Below are 23,667 nucleotides of genomic sequence, written 5' to 3'. Positions count from 1 at the left end.
TGTAATGGCTTCATGATTTCATTCAGTGAAACAAGAGGGGCATCATGGGACATACTGAGCCTGATTTATGTCATTGAGATTGGTTTTAATTTTAAAGAAACTGACATTGACTACATAAAACCTTCTGTCAATGTTTTCTCAAAGTTCCAAAATTCCCAGATCCCCCTGTCTCCATTATAAATCAACATTTAAAAGGTTCCTCACCCCCCTGCTCATCCTGCCAAATGCGTCAGTAGTCCTGCTTCCCCTCCACTCCGCTTGTGCCATTATAAGTCACAAAAACTACCACATACAGCTAGTTAAGTCTGAACTGAGTTACATAGACATATACTTCTACTCAAATCATGTGAGGTTGGATTTAGGTTTGGATGTCATGATCACTAGTTTGATTTTATTTTTTTGTACTAAATCTTTTAGTGTTTGGCATTTTCATCATCCCTGGCATGTTATCTGACCTGGATGAGGCATCCTACTGCCAGGTGTAGTGATTGTAATTTAATTTAATTTATAATTTCAGAATGACTCACCGCAAATGTAGAGTAATGATTTTATACTTACAAATCAGTTGTCTTGAAAATGAAGCCTGTAATGAATTACCCATAATAACAAAACTGGAATTTCCCATCAAAAACAACTGCTTACCGTAACGGGTGTGAACAAGTTCTCAGAAATGACTCACAGGTGACACTCAGACAATAGAACGGTATGCGGTTGACCTGCCAGCTCTCATGCAATTATAGCACAAGGAATTCCTACTCGCCTGCTTGTATTTTTTAAATCAACCTGCTATGTTAATTATGCCAACTAAACTCTAAACTACAAAGCACTTGTGCCTAAAGCTGATAGAGCAGAGGGAACATGGATATGGAAAATATGTCACTAGGAAACACCATTTGAAATACAAACACTCTCACAGCCAAAAATAATAATGTTAAACAGATTCAAGTTTCCAAGTTCCTCATTCTTTGCTTGTTGACTAATTGAAAACCAGCTCTGTGATATTTGAGCAGCTCAGACAGAGTATACAATGATAATTCAACACCAACCTGAAGTACTTTTCAACATGTAAATACAACATTTTTAGCACAGTTTCCTTTCTCCTGATTTTTCTGAAATGAGACTCTACAGATTTATCACTGATGGACAGCAACTTTAGTGCATACCCAAGCTGGAACGACACCTCAGCTTGACCTGAGTTAATGGAATATTTTCCCACATGCACTATAGTACATACTGTGTACTAGGGAGTCATTAGCACACAGCGCCCCTTTGTTTCCTAACACAGCATAATGTATTTATACTGAAACATCTACCTGACCCTGCTGAGAGGAACAGTGATGTTTCATTCCATTAAAGAGAACTATATGATAATGTGCAAGAACTGATTTTGTGAATATCTATATGTTTTCTACTTGTGTTCCACATTTGAGATAGATAAATAGAACTACTACAGCTTCTTTACAAATCAAAGAATGATGAACATTGGAGTTTGTATGTACGCCAAAGTTCATCGTAAAGAAATTCAGAATGGCTGATAAATGACTTGCAGTATTTCAGTGAATAATCCTGCGTTTTCAAAGAGATTTCCACTTGTAAATACAGATACCTAATGATGCATTAGTTCCATTTTATGGGCCTTGTTGCCACAGCTTGTCCTCTTTTGAGTCAGCGATGTCCCACATAGGTGTCAATTCTCGGACAAACCAATCAATCAATCAATCAATCAATCAGTCATGCAAAACTACCACACACTTTTAAAATGAGCAGAATAATGCTACAACCACACACAACAGGTTTCAAGCTTCTGCCTGCCGTACAATTAAAAAACAACCACTTTTTTCACACGCGATGACATCACACAAACCAGCTTCCATAAAACAGGCAAAAAGTGTTTGAACATGATATTTCACAACAGCAACATTGTAAGAAACCTGGCCAGCTCGCGTTTATCTTCACACAGACACTGGACATCAGCTGTGTGCCCGTTTTGCAAACTCACCAGCATTTTGAAGCTTGTAATGTGTTTTAAGGTAGTCAACTGGGCTCAAAGCGATGAGGTGTCATGGCGGCGACTGGGGACCGGACTGGACACACAGATTTGACACACAGTAAAACTGACCAATCAATTTGTGTGACTATTGCTCTATCCCACCTACACCAATTTGATTGACAGATGTTTCATCCAATAGAAGAGCTTCTAAGCAACCTGTGCAGCCTGTGTAAATTAGGTCAAGGAGCAGACAAGGTTCTAACATAAAAAGTAACTTATAAATAAAGTTAAGAGGTAAATATATGACTCCTGAATAGTATACACACCACCAACTCACAGAAAATGACCCCACTTAAGTCAAACCAGCAGTTAAATATGTTCCACTGGCCCCAGGTGGCTAGAATTTGGTAACGATTCGGACAGGAGCATTGGAAAAACAAATGCAAAAGTTATTGATATAAAAGTACAAAAATGTCAGGTTCTTTTATTGAAAAATGGGTGGATTTTTACCAACACATGGACTCTCATGGTGAGCAATTGTGACCTTTGCTGTGTTTCTGTGTTCATAAAGAGTTATACAGATTAATAATACAGGAAAGCTTTACAATGCTGCTTTAATACAACCAGCAGGGGGCGTGCAAGAACAGCTTAGCCATTCTTTCTTCTTCATGATAACTCGTGGCAGGCATACACACTAAACGCACAGCCTAGGCAGACACACACACACACACACACACACTTGAGCAGGAAACATTAGAAGTCATCAAACAGGCTGAACAGACTTCAGAACCAAACAAGAAACAAGGAAGAGCATTGATCAACATTCCAACGTGCATACCAGCTACCACACCTGACTAAACTTAAGTCACACACACACTGAGGACACACTGCCTTCGTCATACCAGCAATAAACCTTTTATGTTACCAAGACACCACAAGTGAGTCAGAGCAGGGGCACAAAGCAGAGCATCAGGTTAACAGATGGGTTTGTTTGCTAACCACCTGCAGTACCTGCTGCTCTGACTAAACACTGAACTGTAATATTGGTGTAACATTTGTGAGCAGTGATTGTTTTTGTAATGAATTATTAACTATTTTGTCTGCTCATATGTGTTAAAGGTGGTCACAGGGGGGATGGTGATGTGAGTGTGTGTGTGTGTGTCTGGGGGGGGGGGGTTGAAGGGCCCCCCTGCTGCTTAGGGCCCCCTAAATGCCAGGGCCGGCTCTGCAGCAATGTCTTATTATACTACATTTAGATAGAGAGAGAGAGAGAGAGAGAGAGAGAGAGAGAGAGAGAGAGAGAGAGAGAGAGAGAGAGAGAGAGAGAGGCCCTCGTTCACTTAGTGCTCAGCCTACATTTCCCAGCATGCTTAGCGAGGCGGCGGCAGCTGTGCGCTCCCGCTTGCCCGCAGCAAAGTGATGATAACATGCCAAACAAGGTAGAATGAAGGCTCGCTGACTTTAACAGCTCGTCCGCTCCCCTGCGAATGATGCCCGAGTGTGTGGAGTAGCGCGATGGCGGTCGAAGGTAAGATGAGTCCGCTCTGCCCCGCTTTGGCTTTGTCTTTGATACAAGAGAATGAACCGTGATCAAAAAGAAGATTGAGCTCGGCGTGTGTGTGTCTGGTCAGGTCTCTCCGCATTACACACACACAAACACACACACCTACACGCACCCCGCTCAGCAATGTGTCTCGTTGCGTAATCGCACACTGTAATAATCAGACTTAATCGGCAACCAGCTGTGTGTTGTTAATGTGTGTGTGTGTGTGGAAAGAGGACGCTGGTTAACAGGTCTGCGCCCGGTGTCCTCGGCTGTTTCGCGCGTCTTGTGTGTCCACCTGTTCGGATCCCGGCTGAGCGCTGTGAGACATGTGAAGTCTTTCCTTAAAATCGCGACCATTTCCCCCATCTGTCTAGTGATGCAACAGCGCGCCGTGTGTGTGTGAGAGAGAGAGAGAGAGAGAGAGAGAGCGTTCAGACCAGTCAGAGGTTGATGCTGCTCATCTGGCAGCAGGTGTTGGAACATGCGGATTAGTCTCCCCGGTAGTGTTTTGTAAGGTTCTAGTCCCGGTAATCTGAGGTGACGGGAACAAGTGCGTGGCTACCGCTGCCGATCTCGGGATGCTGGGTCAATCTCCTCACCTCATCGGAGGGATCTTGTGGATCCAGAATCCAATGAGAGGTATGTTGATGTTATAAGGGGGGTGGAGGTTGTTCCTTAATGCTTTGTGTGAGTGTTTACGCACGGTATGTTAGGTATGACACTCTGCATATTTGCCTCAGGTGCAGATCTCTAACAGCCATTACTGTCCATTACCCGTGCATGTCATCCACGTGTGTGTTGGCTCTGACCTAAACCAGCGTCACCTGTTCTTCTGTTTGTTGGGGTACAGTCATGTGCTTTTTGAAAGCAAAACATTAATGCACAGCGACGTTGCCTCACAGATTAAGAGCTTGACTCTCTGTGCCTATAGATTCCATAAATAGCTGTGTGAAGGCAGAAGAATCTATGAAGCACCTCACTAATGGGGCTGCTGTTGAAATCTTTCATCACAGTTGTCATGACGGTGTGTTATCTCATCAGGCAACATGTTCTGTAATGTAAGAATGAACTCCTTAAGGGCGTCCTAAATCATCCTCATCTTTGTCCCCCTCCATCCTCCTTTCAGCCCCCTGATGCTGACTGCTGACCTGGTGATGTAATTCATTTAAAAGGTCAACACTATCTATCTGTCCGGCATCCACCCAAGTGCAGATTCGTGCATGTATGCGTTGTTGAAGTGAATTTCCTGGACTAATGTATCAGTATTTTAACAGTATTTGGCTGTGGGATATAACAGTTGTGTGTTTTGCTGAAGAAGAGCGATGCTTCATCTCTACACAAGTATTTAAATTCCCCTGATGTCACTTTATATCAATTTTAAGATCATAATTTCCTGCACGGTACTGCTTAGTGTTGCACTTCAATGCCATTTAAACAATAAGCTAAAAATGATTGAAAACTAAATAAATGGGATTCTCTGTCTCTTGTAGTGGAGGAGTGGTTGGTTCAGATCCAGAGCCGCTCGCTGCTTTCCATTGTGAATCACTGGCTGGTGTCATTTAATGGAGATGAATGATAAAAGTCTGAAGCTGCAATAACTATTACGCCTGTCAGACACGGACAGAGGGCCAGTGTAAAAAAAAAAAAAAGAAGAAGGAAAAAATTGCACTTCTAAATCCGCAAGGTCAGATCGGATTTTGCCAGAGCAGCCGGACGGATCTTGTAATGCGCCGCGGCTGGAATGTGATCCTGTCTGGTTCTTTCTTTCCCCTTGAAGGCGATAATGATATTGTCCTGAGAGAAAACGCCCAAAATTGCTAATGGTGATGCTGTCGTGGAGGATTTGAACATTATCCACTTGTGTTGCTCTCCTCTTCCAATCCGACATCATAAATACCTCCTTGTTTGTGTCAGCGGGAGAGAGTGCTATTACTGTAAACATGCCACTGTGGACTAAAACGCCCGCTTTCTATATATGAATGGATCTAATTAGAATGGCTTTTGTTTGTTTCCCTCCACATGAAGCCCTCCCTCTAGAGTGTGTGTGTGTGTGTGTGTGTGTGTGTGTGTGTGTGTGTGTGTGTGTGTGTGTGTGTGTGTGTGTGTGTGTGTGTGTGTGTGTGTGTGTGTGTGTGTGTGTGTGTGTGTGTGTGTGTGTGTGTGTGTGTGTGTGTGGAAAACAGCTCCCAACTGCAACTAAAACTAAGATATGGGATTTGAGCAGAAATGCCAATCCTGCATTGTCACCGTTTCCCTCCAGCGGCCCCCTTAAGACCGAGAATATAGGTCAAGTATTAATAATCTATAACACATGAGGAAACATTAATCTCCTTGAGAAACCAGCGCCGTCTCCTTCCACTAATTCGGTCCGCCTGTAAGAAGACAAAGAATTCCATATATTGCATGACTCTACATTGATAAAAGTATAGATTTACGCTCTGTAGCTGGATTACTGATAAAGAAAGAGAACTGGTGCCCCTGTGTAAGCATTATTTTGTAAATCTGCATATTATGGGCTTGCGTGAAAGTCTAGAAGTGATCTGAGTAACTGCTGTATTGCAGAGTCAGCAAATGAGTGTCTCCAGGCAGACGGTCTGGGAGGCATGAGTCAACATCAGCACCGTACTTAGACACCTCTGATACCTCAATAAGATAATAGCTCTTGATAATGTTGCCAGTGGCGCCTGCTGTCAACACTTAATATCTGCTGTGCACCGTTGTCACATTTAGTCATGACTCATGCAAACTGAGACGGACACACAATCATGACTTAATGTCCTGCTGTGAGAGCTATGACATCAGAATGACTTCCTGTCCTGAGACATTTCATCACTGCTTATATCTTCTCTTGTATAACTTTAGGGAGAAAAAGCTGTGTGTGAGCATGCTTGGGGGGGGGGAACATGTGACATTGGCATGTACATGTTTACAACCTGGCACACTGTGATCGACAGAGAGAAAGAGAAATGGACACCATGTCCCTCTGCAGCACTGTTTACCCCTGTGGCTGTTCGTTAGTCTCCCTCGTCGTTGCCTCTGTGCGTTCTGCCTCCTTGATTCGTCCTCCGCTGATCTGCCTGTCGGCGCATCCACTCGGAAAAAACTCATCTCAAATCCGTCCCCGGGACCTGACCCAGGAATAGAACGGGTTGAATAAGCATGTTTTATTTTAGTCAACCGGGAATGGAGTTGCATCTTAGTAAGGCCAATTTGTGATCCATCCAGTGATGCAGCATCTTCCCAAATGGGATTAAGATAACAGGGGTGGGAGTAGCTGGGAGCACATGCCTCAGGAGAGCAATGTTCTCCCGCTATTATTGTCGTGCCTGGGGTCGACCCGCAGCCATCTTTGATGTCCTGGCGCCCAGAATGTACACTGAGGGCTGAGATAGGAATTAAAAATAGCGCCGGCCCCTTGCAAGATACATTTCTCAACCATATAATTTGACTTATTATCTAATCAGCCATGCAGTGGGTCCTGTGACGTCGGCTTGGATCTTGGGGCGGTCCGTGTGTCAATTTCTGTTATGGATCCCAGCAGACAGCCTGTCAGCTCTGATCAGCATAATCACAGCAGGAGGAAATTTGTTTTTGGAAGAGAGACATCAGAGCTTGAACAATGAGCGCAGCCCTCTTATATAGGAGTATAGACACTGTATTTATATAAAGCTGTAGGTTTGAGGAAAACTTTTGGTTCCAGTCTAACTGTCTATTTCCAGTTTTGTGAGTGATGTTACTTCCTGATGGATTCTGTCATGAGAGAGAACTATTTTCCCAAGTTTTGTGTTATTCTCCTCACCAGCCTGCTCCACTGCACAGCAATGTACTGAGCACTGGGTTGTATCAATGCTCAGTACATTGTTGTGCCATAACTCCAGTGGGTTGATTGAATTCCGAACTGGCCCCATTCGACAGGGCAACAAACACAAATGTCCTTATTTCAAGTCCAGTTAGGGCCCAGTAAAGGCCAGGGAGCCATGACATCATCCTGAGTCATGCATAGACGAAATTCTTCAAGATGTTGATCTCGGATGCTGTTAGACAAGTCTGGTTTCATTGTTTGCTGTGACAAGTCCGTGTAAAACTCTAATATCTGCTATCTGTAAAGGTGTTACCTCACCTGAGCGCAACCCAGAAGTGTGAGTGCTCCGGTACAGCCCAGAGGACAATGACTGTAGCAGAATGTGTTGATGTAGTGCCTAACCTTCAGGGAGATGTGTAATTTATTCTCAATTGTAGCCATTTCCATATTCATGCCGTATCTGCCGGCAGGATCTGTCAGTCAGCGCGTTGAAGGCTGAGCGTGATCTGCCTGTAGCGCTCTCTGTTCCTGCTCAGTCATTTTGAAGTGCAAGCTATGTTCCGTTATTTTTTTCTGCACTTGGCACACTGGATACACCGGGGCAGTGTGAAAGTGATGAAAGTGTGTGTGTTTGTACAGATTTCCTATATTTAGATCCGATGAATATGCAGTTGAGATGAGGCAAAGCTGTCTGTAGCTCTCTGTTGTCTCCGTTCCAAGCAAATTTCTTATAGTTTCGGCGAAGTGCGATGTGAAGCTGGCTGACAGTGTCGGTCACTTGTAGCAAAGTGTAAAACCTACTCGATTTGTTGACCTCCGTAAAGTGCAGCATGAGCATCTGGCAAATCCGTCTCAAGGGGGGGGAAGAGCTGCGGTTGGATGTTCCGGCCCTTTTTATCCTTCATTCGTTCATTGTAACGTCCTTCTTCACTCCCACAAATGATGACCTTTGTGCTCTTTTGTGAATATTCTGCATTGTTGAATCGCTGCCATCCCACCAAGATGACCATGAAGTTCACCGGGTTCCATTCCGCCGGCTGATCTGAGATGGTTTGGGTGTACAGTGGGCGCAGATGGACGCCGATGTCGGATGAAAGCCGTCACGTGTTCGCTGCGCTTCACCGGCTGCTTTTACTTGAAGTTCGGTCCAGACAGTTCTCGTTTGTTAAGATTTTGTTCGAAGATGCGTCGTCCCAGCTGGGGGGACGTGTCAGAGCCCGACAATAACTCAAGGAAGTTTTGTCGTAACACGTGTCGCCCACTTACCGCGGCGCTGGGCTGAAAACAGATGGTTAGCAGCTCTGTCTGTAGTCTGAAATTAATTTAAGTTGGAGACCAGAAACAGCCAAAACGGTTCACTGTAACGCTTCTAACATGAGCTAATTACAGCAGCACAGATTTAATCAGGCGCTTGAAGAAACGAGCTCAGAGCAAAAGTAGCAAACTTTACAAGACAAGCAGCTGTTCAGATCTTAAAATATATACCAGACTGTTCCCGAAATATCAGGTTGTTCGTGGTTTCTATAAATTCTATTGTCTTTGCAGATTCCTCACCAAAGATAAATACTTCATGTACCACTGGAGGGACACATGCCACAGTTTGAGAACCCCCAGCCAAAAACATGAATGTAACGTTTGTGCCGTGTTGTGATTGTCTCATCAGGCGAAACTCAATTTTAGCGTAATGTAGCACTCGGTGTGTGAAATCCTGCCTGGTCTGCAGGTGTTATGTAGCTACACACACCGCCGCTGGATGTTACATCACACAGTACGCCGCTACTTTAGATCCACAAATAGGACGTGTTTGTGTGCCTTTTCAAATATTTATAGATGTTACTCAAATGTCCAAATGAAGGCTAGACTTCTGTATAGTCCTTTTTTGCACGGTGCCTTTCAGAGCAGCGCCGGTTAACATCTTCCTGCCTGGCACACAGGCTCCTCGGCAGGCCAAAGTGAACAGCGGTTATATTTAGCGTCTTTGTGCTGTAAAGTAGGTCATTTTGTCCTTTTCCTTCTCCCTATTACCTCTCGCGCCATCTCTCACCCTGCTCCTTCTCTTTGTCATCCGTCTTTTCTCTCTGAAGCCGAGAAACACAAGCTCGACTAATCACAGCTGATCAAGCCCCCGAGACGTTCAGGGGGCGGTCTGAACTTTGAGCGCTGTTAACTTTTGATCGCTTGTCATGATGAATTACAGCCTCGCAGTCAATCCAGCAGGCGAGACTGTAACGTCCACATATGAGGACGTAGGGTCTGGGGCGAAACAAGTTACGTCACTGCAACCTCTCGCCATGTTGTCAACCTAACATCGCAGGCATATAAATAAAAGATAAGGAATAGAATATGCAGCTACATGAACAACCCAAAGCCAAGACTCTTCCTTGAATCTTTCCTCATTGTTTTAATCTATTTTAGAGTAAAAGCATCAGCTCCCGCTCGGTTCAGACTGCAGTGGGCGTCTCGTGTGTGAGCTCTGTGCGAGGCACTAATGAATTCGCTAACAGCCAGAAAGGCCAAAAGGACCATGGCATAAATTCCTAAACACATCTTGTCTTATTAGTAACGGGTCATTTCACGCGTATTACAAAGTTAAGCTTATACAACAGGCTGGAATTGAATTCTTGTTGCACTTAATGTGCCGAGCTCGCAAAGAAGACACAGTTAAATGGGCACATACTGTAAATGTTATATAAGACACAGTGTTAAAGAGGAAGCGGCAGTGAGGGTGTTTAGTTATTAGTTACATTAATGTTTCTGTCATCGCTGTTTTCAAGGTGAGATCACGCCGAGGTTACTTTGGAGTAAAATCATGTCTGCTAAACGCTAAGGTGACTCACCGCTGAATGCTTTTACACTTTAACACAAGGACAGGACATTAACTTCCTAATTGCAGCTATGGAAAGTATGATTTAGGAAGTACTATAGGGCTTTTATTCCCTCCCAATGACTACTGCTGAGGTGCCCTTGAGCAGGTGCAGCGTTTCCTCTTTAGTTGTAAATGTTATTGTAGTAAAACAAGAGTATCTGCGGATCTTTCTCCAGGTTTTAAGCATCCTCATGGAGTCTCGCTGCCTGTGAAGCTTTTCTCTTATGGGCTCTTGGCCAAGACATCCTTAGACAGCAGGCGATGTCCTTTTCTCTCCGTCTCTGTCTACCCTTCAAGAAGTACTTCAGTGAGCCGGTAACAAGGATCAGACGGTGTCTTTCTGTCCTCAACTGTACAGAGACGGAGCTCTCTGCTCAGTCCTCGGGGGTAGACAGCTGAGCAGAAACACTTCTCTCACACTCGTGCTTAATTTGGAAAGCGAGGGGATGAGTTCATCTCACCCCCTGTCGTGCAGATCTGTCAGATTTGTTAACTTTTTTTTGCGTTGGAGGAAGCTCGGCTTGTTAAGTCTTGATGTGTGTGAGGGTCTGTCGGGTTCTCGCAGACGTCATGTGAGAGTCGATGGAGTCACATGAATGGAGGTGTTGGACTTGATCTTCAAGAGCCGATAAGTGAAGCGCTCGATTCCATTGCTTAGATTATGTTGCTCCGTACAGCCAGTGTGTGTTTGTGTGTTTGTGTCATTTTCTCGTAATTTCTGATGCAGTTCCAAGCCCCCTGCTAACATAAAATGAGTAACAGCTGCATGGATAACGGCGACATGTCGTTTGTTCGACTGATATCCTGCTGCCTCCTCAAAACAGCCAAATGCCGGCACAGTTGGGACCGTTTAGGAACGAACGCGCCCCCACGTCTCGGCCCTTTCCCAGTGTTTGCTTGTGTCTGGTGCGTGATTGGCGACTCGCAGAGGTCTCAACAACGACAGTGCAGGATTTGCTGCAACCGCTCCACACTCCCTAGCCTATCCTTCCTTCCTTTCTTCCTCACGCTTCCTTTCTGGGTCACACGGTCGATTCTGTGCGAAAACGATCCATCCTGCTCCTCTGCGAACTTCACTACTGATTATACTCGCTCGTCCTGTTTTGTAATGTAGCACAATCAGATTGAGAGTGGCGGTGTGAGAATATAGGTCGGGAAGGATGACGCTGGAGTTTGGAGGCGTTGGTAATGGCTGCTCGTTTGAAGCCTCGCAATTAAGAGAGTTATGCACGGCTAATCCGGCCTTTATTAATAATCCTCTCTGTAGTGGGAATCAGTCTGCGGCTCCAAGGCGGCAGCGTTTATTTATCGTGTGTGTGTGTGTGTGTGTGTGTGTGTGTGTGTGTGTGTGTGTGTGTGTGTGTGTGTGTGTGTGTGTGTGTGTGTGTGTGTGTGTGTGTGTGTGTGTGTGTGTGTGTGTGTGTGTGTGTGTGTGTGTGTGTGTGTGTGTGTGTGTGTGTGTGTGTGTGCTCCATTCACATTCTCTCCTCATTTCCCCCTTGATTTACTGAGAGGGAGACAAACAGAGGAGGGAGAGGCAGACATCCTCCCTCTCCTCTCTTCCATGCGATGCTCGCACGGCGCATGTCAGGGAGGAAACGGGGGAAGAGTGCAATGGTTCTATTTATAGTAACCGTTGGCGTAAAAAAAAGAAGAGGCATTTCTCTATCTTCTCGCAGCCCCCCTGGCCTTCCTCCCTTCATCCCCTGCAGAAAAGTGAGCAATGCAGTTGTCCTTCCTTCCTCTCTCTCTGTCTCTTGACACGTCTCTAACCCCTCTCATCATCTCGTCATGGATCCCTCTCATCCCCTTAGTCTTGTCGCTCGCCATTGTCCCGTCGCGCCGCACAAAGGATGTATAATTCATTCCTCCATCAAAGTGGCCCGAGAACCAGTCATGAATTGAGTCGAGGAGGAGGAGAGAGGGAGAGAGGCAGGGAGGAAGGGAGGCAGCGCTTCGTGCCGCGCATCCTAAGTCGCCTTTGTTTAAATCATGGCTCGCTCATGTGTACATTCCCCATCTCCAGGCCTCTGCTGCTTCTTATCAGGGGATCGAAACACGTCCGCCACATCTGCAATACTCCTCGCTGTGGAAAATGAAACCACTCTCCATTTCTCCTCTGTTTGACTTCCAACTCACAGTGAGAAGCGTTGTTGTTGCAGGCTTCCTACAGTTCATCGCTGACATTTCGAGGAACAAACAGACGCATACACAGTGAGCCAGGCCGACTGTCAACAAGTATAACAGCCGCTAAGCGCTCCTGGAATAGTCAGCGAAAGGTGTCGAGAAGTAATCGGAAGCTTTTTCAGTGCATAATATGAGACGAGGGCGAGATGGGGAGGTGAGATATCCGCGCGCCGGCTTCCTCTCACTTTTATATCCTTTCTGTCAGGGCATAAAGAGCAGAGCGCCTCCACACAGAGCACTTTGTACGTGACACCAACAACACTCTTTTACATTCTTTCCTGCAGTTTGTTATGTCTGTGTTATTGTTGATTCATTTGGCCCTGAATGGGGTGAAATGACCGGCTGCTGGATGTAATTGCTCGGTTGCCAGTGGGCTGTAATAACGCTTCACTTGGCTGTTTTTCGAAAGCTTTCTGGCTCGCTGGCCGGACTGCCAGTCTTTCTTTTTTTTTGTGTGTGCCTGATATATGAATCTGTCATCTGTTTTCGCTTCATTGGGGATATTAAAAGAATTTGACATTCCATACGTATATTCTTCCGAGTTTGCATTTCTACCACGTCAAGCTGGAGAAATTCTGTTTACTCTTCGTCTCTCAAAACCCTCACTTTGACCTCTAAAGTGCCGCAGCAGCAGCAAGCAAGAGGCTGGAGCTGCCTTCAAGTACGATCAAAGGATCTGAGCTTTTCGTTCCACATAAATGAGCTGACAGTGTTTTGACAGGCGGCGGGCAGAATGTATGAAGACAAATGTCCTATTTCAGTTACATCTCACAACTCGGTGCCTCTTGATGAGAAAGAAATAGCGACGGAGCCTCACACACCTTAAGATTTAAGACAATCGCACGACGGAGGAAATGAGCTTCATCTGCCCCGCCTGTTCCTTCCAACAAAACAGAGCAGAACCTCATTTTGGTTTTAATTACGCAAACCCCTGTTTATTCCCTCAATCGCAGAACGTCGCAGTCGGACTTCTAATCAGAACAAATGAGCCTCATTCTCAGCCTCGCTTCTAAATCCAATCGATTTCGGAACTTAACAATTCACTCATTACTTCTAAAGCAGCCTGCGGTCTGGCTCCAAGTTTGTGAACTTTAATGCCCGTAGGAACGCATAATCAATCTTAGATCCTCTAACAAAGCTCTCCTAATAGTCCCTCTGTCAGAAAATCCGACCAAAGGCGAGTGTGTGTTTGCTCTCTGGGGTCCCAAATCTCTGAAACAGTGTGGCTCCTCACCATCATCGATCTTCTCTTTAGCACCGGCGCTGTTTTTGATAGTCCTGCCCCGACATAGAAGTGCCAATAATTTTCCTGTTTGACTCTTTTAGTGCGTCATCATTTTCTATCGTCTCATGTTGCCCCCTAAATTTGCAGGCAAGGTTTGAAAAGTGCAGAATCTGACAGCTCAGCAGATGGAGCTTTGAGGGCTTATCGAAATTGTCTGAATTTTTGACCTCATGAAAGTCAAACACGTAAGAAATCGATACAAACTTACTTGTTGTCTGTGCGTGTGTGTTGTGGATTTTATATACTGTAGATGGCTCTGTGGCTGTTTTTCCACAATCCTTTGGCGCCATCTAGTGGAATGTGTGTGTAACCTTTATCTCCCTCTGCCCCTCCAGCTGTTCACTGTAACCTGAGCCAAAATGGTATCGACCACCAGATGTGCCCGGAAGACTTGAGGTCGCACCTGGAGGAAGACGAGGAGTCTGTGGATGCCGGACCCGTGCTGCTGGACGACGACAGCCTGGGCTACCAGGACGTCAGCCCCCCGGCCGTGTTTGACCACCGCTCGCCGCCTCGCCGCTCAGTGTCCGAGTCCGAGCTGTCAAGGGTAAGACTCAACCCTCACCCAGAGATACAGCCGTAATATGACCAACTAGAGTATAACACATCTCTTCCTGTCTGCTGTGTGGTATTTATAGCACTGAGGAAGGGGGGGGGGGGGGATATGGGTTTAAATTGAGCACAATGATGAAAAATCTAATATGCACATATGAGGACACAGGGTTTTCGGAGATTAAAGAAGATAAATCAACATTTTACTTGACTGGCAAAGTCTGTATGTCACCAGCTGGAATCATTTAATCCTTCAGTTCAATCTTACAAGTAAACTGTGATTGGGACAGTGAGGACACACGCACACAAACACACACTCGGCTGTCAGTCAAACAAAGACAATATAGCCTCTGTCTAAACTCAATGGATCAAGACGACCTGGGTTCGATTAGTACACGCTCACTCACTCACTCACTCACTCACACACACTAGTTGTCCTGTGCCATGTGGTTCCTGTGGTTGATATCTATACCACAGTCTCATATTTGGAAGACAGTTACGGATCAATATAAATGATCCAATAAAGTCCTTCTAGCATTTATTTGAGTCTTGTGTTTTCACTAGTGTATTTAGCACCGCCCGCTGTATCTGCTTGCACCCATATTGGTCGAGGCTGTCAAAGCCTCTGCAGAGAGACAAGAACAGATTTATTCACCTCGGACAGATTTATCTACGGCACCTTGGAGGCGCCTGTCATTATGTTTTACTGTGATATTTGTGGCCAGTGAGATGAGGTAGGAAATAATCTGACACGACTGCGGCGAGCCTCCCGTGGAAAAGCTCATCGCCGGGTCGGTGGATTCGCTTTCTGCCCTCTGGGAAACTTCATTTCATGTTCACATCCTGCGTATAATAATCCATTCATGAAGGCTTAATAAATCCAGACCTCAGGGGCCTTTGTGGGGTCATTTGAGTTCATCGCATCAGCAGTGTTAATTTAAGATATTAAATTAAAAATGAATCCTGCGCCGGGCGAAACAGGGGCTTCATCATTGATTTAAACGCCAGGCATGAAGCTATTTGGCCAGCGTCCATAGCAAATCAGCTCATCTCGCTGATAATCAATATGGAGCACAAGGTCAATATTTGTATTGGCAGGGTTCCTTGCTTTCGCTGTGCCGGACCCCTTTTCAAATCCCAAGGTCAGGAGATGAAGAGGCTCTTTGATGTGCAGCGAGTTAACTTTAGCGCCAGCTGTTAAATCCAATTTCGAAACGTCTTTTGTGAAGCCTAATTAATTTCTCCACCAAAGTGTTGTTGTCCTCCGTCAACCATCCGCAACTCCCTTGACGCTGCTTTACATGGTGCAAACACTTTATATACACACACACACACACACACACACACACACACACACACACACACACACACACACACACACACACACACACACACACACACACACACACACACACACACACACACACACACACACACACACACACACCATTTTCAGCCCTATCCCCCATATGTAACAGATTAATTAATACAGGGAATTTTCATCTGCTGCCAGCCTGGGTTGAGGGGAAACAGGGCGAGGCGTAGGGGAGAGAGAGAGAGAGGGGGAGGGAGAGAGAGAGAGAGAGAACAGAGATGGGACAGACGACGCAGCTCTCCAGGTCTCCATCAGCCATTCACTCAGTCAACGTGACACTAATGGCAGTGGCCCCGCTGCCAGCACTTTGCCGGTCCAGTCACACTCAGGAAAAGGGGCAGGACGGGTGCAGTGTATATAAATGAACACTAGATGGCAGTATGTAACAGTGAATCCCATTCATGTACTGTTGGTATGATAGTACAGTCTACTATGAGATCACTGTCTGAATAGTCATTCCCAAACTTAGAATGCTGCCGCCCAATTTGAAATCTGAAAGTGTTCTGCGGTCTAAACACAACTCTGATTAACATATAAAAGAAAAATAACACGTTATTTTAATTCCATGTCTTTGTTTTATTATTTCTGATTTCTTTTTAAAATGTTAATATTTAACCACAGATATTTTTTAGGAATTTCAAACTTACAAAATTGGAAGTTAAATGTTTTATTTATTTATTGTAAATGACCTCTCGCGGCACACCGGCAGTACCTTCACAGCCCACCAGAGGGCCGCGGACCACACTTTGGGAAACGCTGGTCTAATAAAGACAGAAGTGAGTTAAAAGTGTCTTTACAAGGATAAGGGACTTATGTGACTCAACTGCACAATCTATCTATGAGAAAGTGATTATTTTTGTAACAACTGCTGGACTAATCGTCTTTATTGTGACAGGGATGAGCACAAGTGGGACCTTCTGTTCTGCTGCAAGCTGGTGCTTAAGATAGCCTCTTATTGGCAGAGGTGATTATGACAAAGTCCTTAAATTAAAGTATTACTGCTTTAGTCAACCTTATCAAGCGAGAATGTACAAAAAAATGAGCAAAAAACGCTCATTTTGTAATATTTGATGAAGATTTAGTGGAAGTTTCTCCAATACTTTCCTCTGAAGTCTAGACTGAGCAAAAATGATGATTACAATGCAAACATGAAACCTCATCAAAACTTGCTAATGTTTTGTTTGAAATAATCAAAATTGTAAAAAAAAAAAAAAAAAAAAGAAGGCCGAAAAAATGTACCCAAGCTCAATGAGCAGATTGCCTCATGAAATAATGATGACACTGTCTGTCTGGTGTGTCTGCAGGTTCTATTCCTGGCGCGTCTGTCTGTCTGTCTGTCATCTTGTGGCTCAGGGCGCCCTAGATCGGGTAGAGAAACGGCGTTGTTCTGATGGTGTCTTCCTTTTGTGGTGTTTCGCAACCACTAAAGTCCTCTTGTTGCCGTGGCCACACACACACACACACACGACAGTTTTGAAACAAGCAATTATTCTCTCCAGCTTATTGAGTATTTGTGTTTCGTCCTTGTCCGCATTTGGCTCAATAAATGAACTCCGCCCGCGTCTTTGTCTGGGGGGAAATATGTGTCCACCTTTGAAGTAAACAAAAGCTCTGCAAAGTGGGAATCTATTTGTCATTAAAAGGATCTTTGTTTGGCTGATGCGAACATAAATTATGGATAAAAAGAGTGTCGAACATGGCAGAAACCAACGCGCCTGTCCGTCTCCTTCGGTTTACTTTACAGCGGCCAAATTTGCTCTCCGAGTCGCTTGTGTGTTTATGCCGAAACGCTCCAGTGCTCGTGAGCCTGGGCTTTCGGCGGCATCCTCACACAGGGGGCATGTGATGGCCTCTTGATTAATTTAGCCCCCCTGCATTCATATTGGATCTTTAAATGCTTATCAGTGTTAGTACAATTACACGCTTCATTATGTATGTAATTGTTTTCCCGCCGTGCTCCTTTAATGTCTGGATGTTTATTCCAGGGCTGCAGTTCACGTCCCTGCTCTCCTCGAGGCTTTGTCAGTCATCTTTTAATTTTTTTGCGCTTGTCCATGTTCTGTTGCTAAGGTAACATGAAGAATAGCGGGAAGAGTTCCACGCTTTCAGTTATCAATAAAAGCCAAGGACGGGGCAAGAGCGGACGCATGTCGGCGCACATGACAATGCCGTTGTGTTATTGTGCAGCATCTGTGTGTGTGTGTGTGTGTGTGTGTGTGTGTGTGTGCTTCTGTGCTCAATATGTTTTGTATATTTAAGTATGTGTGTATTACATTCACAAACGTGTGTGTTTGGGTGTGTGTGTGTAGGTGGGCTGTGTTTGACTTAGAAATAAGCAGGCTTCTTCCTCTCACCCCTGTGCTGTCAGTCAAAGCTCTAATTGGCCCTGAGTCTCTTGAACGCAGCTCTTTTGAGTGTGATTGTAGCTGTGTTTTCTCCTCTCCGCTGCTATTTCTTTCTTTTCCGTTTGATTTTGCGGCTGGCAGGCAGGCAGGCAGGCAGGCAGACAGACAGACAGGCACTGGGCTCACCTATTGTGCCGGCCATGGGCTAAATCAGTACAGAATGTGAAACACAAATGGCCATTGACTCACAAATGGGTTTGTGGAAACAGAGAGAGAGAGAGAGAGCATGAGTCCACTCTCAAGCACTTCTCTCCTTCATCCACCCGCTGGTTGCACTCATCCAAACTCTCATATTCCATGCATTCGACTCGCACACTCCCTCGCTTCTTTACACTCCGTGCCTCACTCCCTCTCCTCCTCTCTTGGCCTCCCTCCCTCTTTGTCGCCCGGGCTACTCGTCGGGGTTAATTAGCATTGAGTTGAGCTTTGTTTAATGGTTAATGCGCTCTCTCCTCCCGCTATAGCGCCGCCCCCTCCCCGCAGATTCCGCAACCTATGCAGGCTGCCGAGGCGTCGCAGTCGTGCCATGGGGCTTTACCTTGCCTTTCCTGGCACATCGCCTACCTGCAGGGGAACGCCGACCATATGCCAGTACCGGCGTGTACATCTCCCCTAATTTCGCTTCCTCACTAGGATACTAGATATAGAGCAGAGCGGGGAAGGAACAGCAGAGAGGAAGGGAGACGAGAGAGCAGTAGCGTATAATAAGAAACAGGTGAGGGAGAGAGAGAGAGGGGAGGAGAGATGAGAGGTAGAATATATGGCGAGAGGAAGCCGGGAAGACAATGTGATAGATGTGACGGGGCCTCTGTGAGATTGAATAGAGCGAGAGATGAGAGATGGAGGAGGAGGAGGACACGCCGCATCTCTCCCTGTTATTCTGCTCTCCCCGGGTGGAGGTGGCGTTCCATTGCTATGCCGCACCACACGGCAGCCGGAGCAGAAAGGCTGAAGTGGAGGGGAGTGGATGTGAAATTTTAATCACCTCTCGCTCTCTCTCTCGCTCGCTCGCTCTCTGTTTGTAATTTTAGTAGCCCCTCAATCAAAATGAAAAGCATTGCCAGCACTTTCAAGAGGGATCCTTTCTGGCAGGATGCTGCCTCGGAATTAAAGGAGAATGGCATCTTGCAACCAGAGTACAGTGCTGAAAAGTGTGTGTGTGTGTGCGTGTGCGTGTGCGTGTGTGTGTTTGACATGAATGATTATGCAGTCAGTTCAGTGAGTGTTGTGGTTTAGGTTAGATTAAAGCACACATATTTGTACAGCATTGTTAATGTCAATTACTACAAAAAGGCTCTCCTCATGTCGTCTTTTCTTATCCGTTAATTGATAGAAAGTGTTGGATTCAGCGGCCAGGACACAAGACACGACAAAGGCTTCAGGTTTAAACGATAAATAAAGGAGTATTCTGATTGTGCGTCTTCAGATTAAAGTCTTTGTTGTGGTCGTTTCACGTCTCTCTCTCCCGTTTTCTCCCAAACAGCCGGGCTATGTGAAGCTGTCCAAACCGGTGGCGCTGTGGACCCAACAGGACGTGTGCAAATGGCTGAGGAAGCACTGCCCCAATCAGCACCAGATCTACAGCGACTCCTTCAAACAGCACGACATCACAGGTAGGAGTTTCAGCCTCCGCTTGTGCCTCCGGGGAACTTAGGAGAACTCCATTTCTTTGATTGGCACCCGTCTCCAGGTTTAATCAGAGATGGACTCTTAAGAGGTTTACTGATGGGGGGACTTGCCAAGGAAACCATGAGTCTTGGTACTTGGCCTTCTCTTCCTCTCATAGGTTTCGCCGGGCTCCCAGGCTGGTAATGGAGGTGCGTTCAGGGGGGGGGGGGGGGCTTTGTGCTGCTTCCCCTCAGGAGGCCTGGCTAGCCGGACCTTTCCATCACCTTGATTGGCTTGGCTGGACGGTGACCTGGCGTTTGAGCGTACAGACTGCAGGATAATAGAACATGGGCCGGTGGAAGCGACTCTAAAACACTGACGCAGGCGGAACATTTGCTGCGAGCCGAGGCATCAAAAGCTTCTTTTTGCATTTGAGTTTTGGGATATTAGAGGTTGGAGTCCCTGCCAGAATAATTATCTTGAGTGACGGTCAACATGGCACTATTTCAATTTCTTTTCAGACTCATTTCTATAGGACAATGGAGAGAGAGCGACAGCAAACACGGGGCGAGAGAGAGAGACGAGATTGACATCCAGACAAAAGGCCTCAGGCAGACTCGATCACAGTGTACACGCAGTCATCAGACTCATCCACAATATGGCTCAGATTAGGGAAGAATCTACATTAGGTTTGAATCTGCCGCTGCGTGAGGACGGCGGGATGGCGTGGTGGCGTGGGCGGGACTAAAGCACAGCCGGCTGGACGTCCATATTCAGATCAGGCCCACGGTGACGCCTTGATGCCGCACAGCTTGTCTCTGCGTGTGAAGACTGCCTCTCCTCTCATGTCGGCCTGAGCTCATTCATAACATCCCAGGTGGAGCCCCTCCCCCTCCCCACTTCTTCCTCCCTCCCCCCCTCTTCTCCCCCCTGCAGCCCCCCTGCACCCTCTGTCGGCCACCTGCAGCCCTCTGCCACCCGGCACGCCCGTCTGTCCGCTCCCCCCCCCCGCCTCTCGCCGCAGTCGGCGTCACCGCTGACAACTGTCTCCACGTCAATCATTCACGCTAACGAGGCCCCTCAAGGTCACCCCGGCTCTTAACGACACGTCGGGCCGCATAGCAACAGACGACTGTTAATTGCCGTGCACTCTCGCTCTCAGACGCGTGACTGATCACATTAATATGTTTATTTGTTGCTGTCGAGGACCTCCGCGACTCACTGACTCTCTGGCAGGGAGAACGAGTGGCGTACTGACTCTCTCTCTCGCTCTCGCTCTCCCTGTCTGTCTCTCTCTTGCTCTCCCGCTCTCCCTCTCTCTCTTGCTCTCCCGCTCTCCCTCCCTCTCTCTATCTCTCTCTTTCTGGCTCTATCTCTCTTGCTCTCTGTCTCTCGCTCTCTCTCTCGCTCCCTGTCTCTCACTCCCTCTCTCTCCCTGTCTCTCTCTCTCTCTCTCTCTCTCTCCAGCTCTCCCTCTCTCTCTCGCCCTCTCTCTGTCTCTCGCTCCCTCTCTCTGTCTCTCTCTCTCTCTCTCTCTCTCTCTCTCTGGCTCTCTCTCCCTCTCTCTCACTCCCTCTCTCTCGCTCCCTCTCTCTCTGGCTCTTTTTCCCTCTCTCTCTCTCTCTGGCTCTCTCGGTCTCTCGCTCTCCCTGTCTCTCTCTCTCTCTCTCTCGGTCTCTCGCTCTCCCTGTCTCTCTCTCTCTCTCTCTCTCTCTCTCTCTCTCTCTGTCTCTAGCTCCCTCTCGCTCCCTCTCTCTCTCCCTCTCCGTCTCGTTTTACCCCATGATGCATCCTGCCTCTTTTGCACGGGGAGGTGTTGAGAGTGGAGGCTGCTCAATGGTCTGGTAAGATGGATCTGGATGCTTTACGGGTCATTTTGTCGCTCACATCTTTCACCAGACGCTCCGAGATCCATGAGAAGCCACGTGTCATTGCTCCCTCGCCCCCAACTGCTGCTGCTGCTGCTGCATTCCCGACCCCATCCGAGTAGAGACAGTTTAGGCAAATTTAATTTTCTTCTCTTTTCCGACGGCGTAGAAACATTTTCCCGTCAGACGACGCTCATTTGGTTTCTGTAGCAGATTCGACAATTAAATCATGTGCGGCGCTGCTGCAGATCAAATCTCTTTCTCATTGACAGAACAGGACAGAGGGTCTCACTAAAAGCCCCCGGAGTCGCATCTGTGAAATGTTTATTACTGCCTGAAAGACAAATCATGTTAAGTGCAGTCATCCAATCATTTCATTTGGTAAAGTTTCTCATGAGGTGTGTGTGCAATCAAGGCAAATGAATCCAACGTTACTACAGTATTTAACACCTAGGAGCCTAACGCGTCCAGTCCAGGTCGTAAATAAATAATATTTTTGCTTATTAGCCGTCCATTGATTGAACCTTAGGCAGCTATCGTCCTAATGATGTATTAACTTAATGACCTGTGTTTGTTTTGAAGGTGTAATGATTACTGCTGAATAATCCGAATGAGGAAAGGGTTACCCATATATACACACGCACACACGCGCACACACACACACACACACACCTTCCAGCAAGCACAATTAGGAGATAATGGAATGCGCAAAACATCCAAGTAATTCAGTTTGTCTTCACATCAAGCATTAATTAACGGAAGCCAATTAAAACGGGGCCAAGCCACACCAATCGGGCTCACGAGGCAATTTGCATCCCAATCAATCTTTGAAATATTATGCAGATATTTTTTTTTTGTTCCTGCTCCGACACTCTATTAGAATAAACAAGATGAAACAAATGATGAATGGAATATTGTTGCGGGAGACAATCATGCATAGACAAACAAACAGACACGCATCACTGAAGATCTATTTATTCACTCGGCTTGTCAGACAATAGCTATGACCCTGAAAATTGAATAGTATATGCGTTTGTGTGTGTGTGTCTGTGTCTGTGTGTGTTCTCTGTATTGCCTATAGTTTTAGGCTGGCCGAGCACTTGGATGGATCCCTCAGATTGCGTTTCTTCGCCATATTTTTCTGTCCGTTCCATCCCAAACACACCACTCGGGCCTCTTTGGGCCTGCCAGCGGCACTCAATCTCACTTGTCTGCGGCTCCAGCGTAGTCATCCCTTCATAAAGTAGCAAATCAATAAACAGTCTCTATTCCAGATCATAATTCAAACAGGCATTTGTGTCCTCCCTTCTTTGACATAAAACAGCGGCGAGGGAAATACGTTTTACTGCATACCAGGGCAACATTTTAACGTTGAATGATTTCAGTATGCAGCGGCTGCCTCCCTGCCAGGATGCTGTAACCTCAGCCAAAGAAATCAATGTCTCCTATCCTCCCTGCAGCCTCGCTCCCTTCCCTCCCCCCCCTCCCTCCATCCCCTCCCCAATCCTCAGCTCCCAGCTCCCAGCAGAGACAGCCTCGAATTTGACTTTAACACCCAGCCGTCATTAAAAATGCATTAAACCATATTAAGGCATAATAAGATATTAGTTCCTAATCCGGCGTAATTACAAGGACAATACTCTGCGAGGGGATATCGCCCGGAGAGTAAATGAGGAGTTAAACACACATTTTTCCGATAGAATAGATGCGACGGCACGCTGCGCGTGAAGGTGTGGAGACGTATGCGATCAAAGCCGGAGAGAGTGAGTGACGGCCAGGTGACAGAGGGCGGGGATTCAAAAGCTCCCCCCACAGGCGTGGAAGGAAGTGAATTAGACGCAGCTGCAGAGGTTATTCGGCTGTTCAGCATGACAGCAATGTAGCCGCTCTGTTAATTTGGGGAAATACTGTAGACTTAATAAAAACAGAGGCTGCGGCAGGAGACAAACGGAGGCCCGAGAGCCGCTTAAGCCATGTTTCTGCTCTTCAAACACACGGATGCGGGGATGAGCAGACGCCTCGTCTCCACTGATGCATCCTGCTGTCGTAGGAACTTGTTCTGAATAATTAATGGCCTGTAGAATTAGTGCTTTAATGAAGGGCGGCCTTTATCCGGCACCTCGCCGCCGCTATGCCACTTTAAGCTCCCTCTGCGTTGCCAGATCTGTCATCTTTTTTTTTTC

At 46.4% G+C, this 23,667-nt stretch overlaps 1 protein-coding gene across 2 annotated transcripts in view; it reads left to right on the top strand.

Annotated features, from left to right (window-relative positions):
* The first annotated feature begins 3,359 nt into the window (after positions 1–3,359).
* Positions 3,360–23,667, top strand: part of samd12 (sterile alpha motif domain containing 12) — a 61,167-nt gene continuing 40,859 nt past the window's right edge. Inside the window, exons 1-3 of one of the 2 annotated variants that reach the window (XM_076139604.1) lie at positions 3,360–3,518; positions 14,012–14,223; positions 19,492–19,621. In XM_076139604.1, coding sequence (XP_075995719.1) covers positions 3,506–3,518; positions 14,012–14,223; positions 19,492–19,621 — 355 coding nt within the window. In that variant the 5' untranslated portion in view covers positions 3,360–3,505. Of the gene's footprint in view, positions 3,519–3,790; positions 4,176–14,011; positions 14,224–19,491; positions 19,622–23,667 lie in introns of those variants that run through there. The other variant, XM_076139603.1, reaches the window with a different exon arrangement.

This window comes from Genypterus blacodes, unplaced genomic scaffold, assembly GCF_046128005.1.
Source record: "Genypterus blacodes isolate CSIRO-AG114 ecotype Tasmania unplaced genomic scaffold, CSIRO-AGI_Gbla_v1 ptg000438l_1, whole genome shotgun sequence".
NCBI classification, from domain to species: domain Eukaryota; kingdom Metazoa; phylum Chordata; class Actinopteri; order Ophidiiformes; family Ophidiidae; genus Genypterus; species Genypterus blacodes.
The sequence above is the reverse complement of the archived record's forward strand: the minus strand, read 5'-3'. Positions and strand labels throughout refer to the sequence as shown.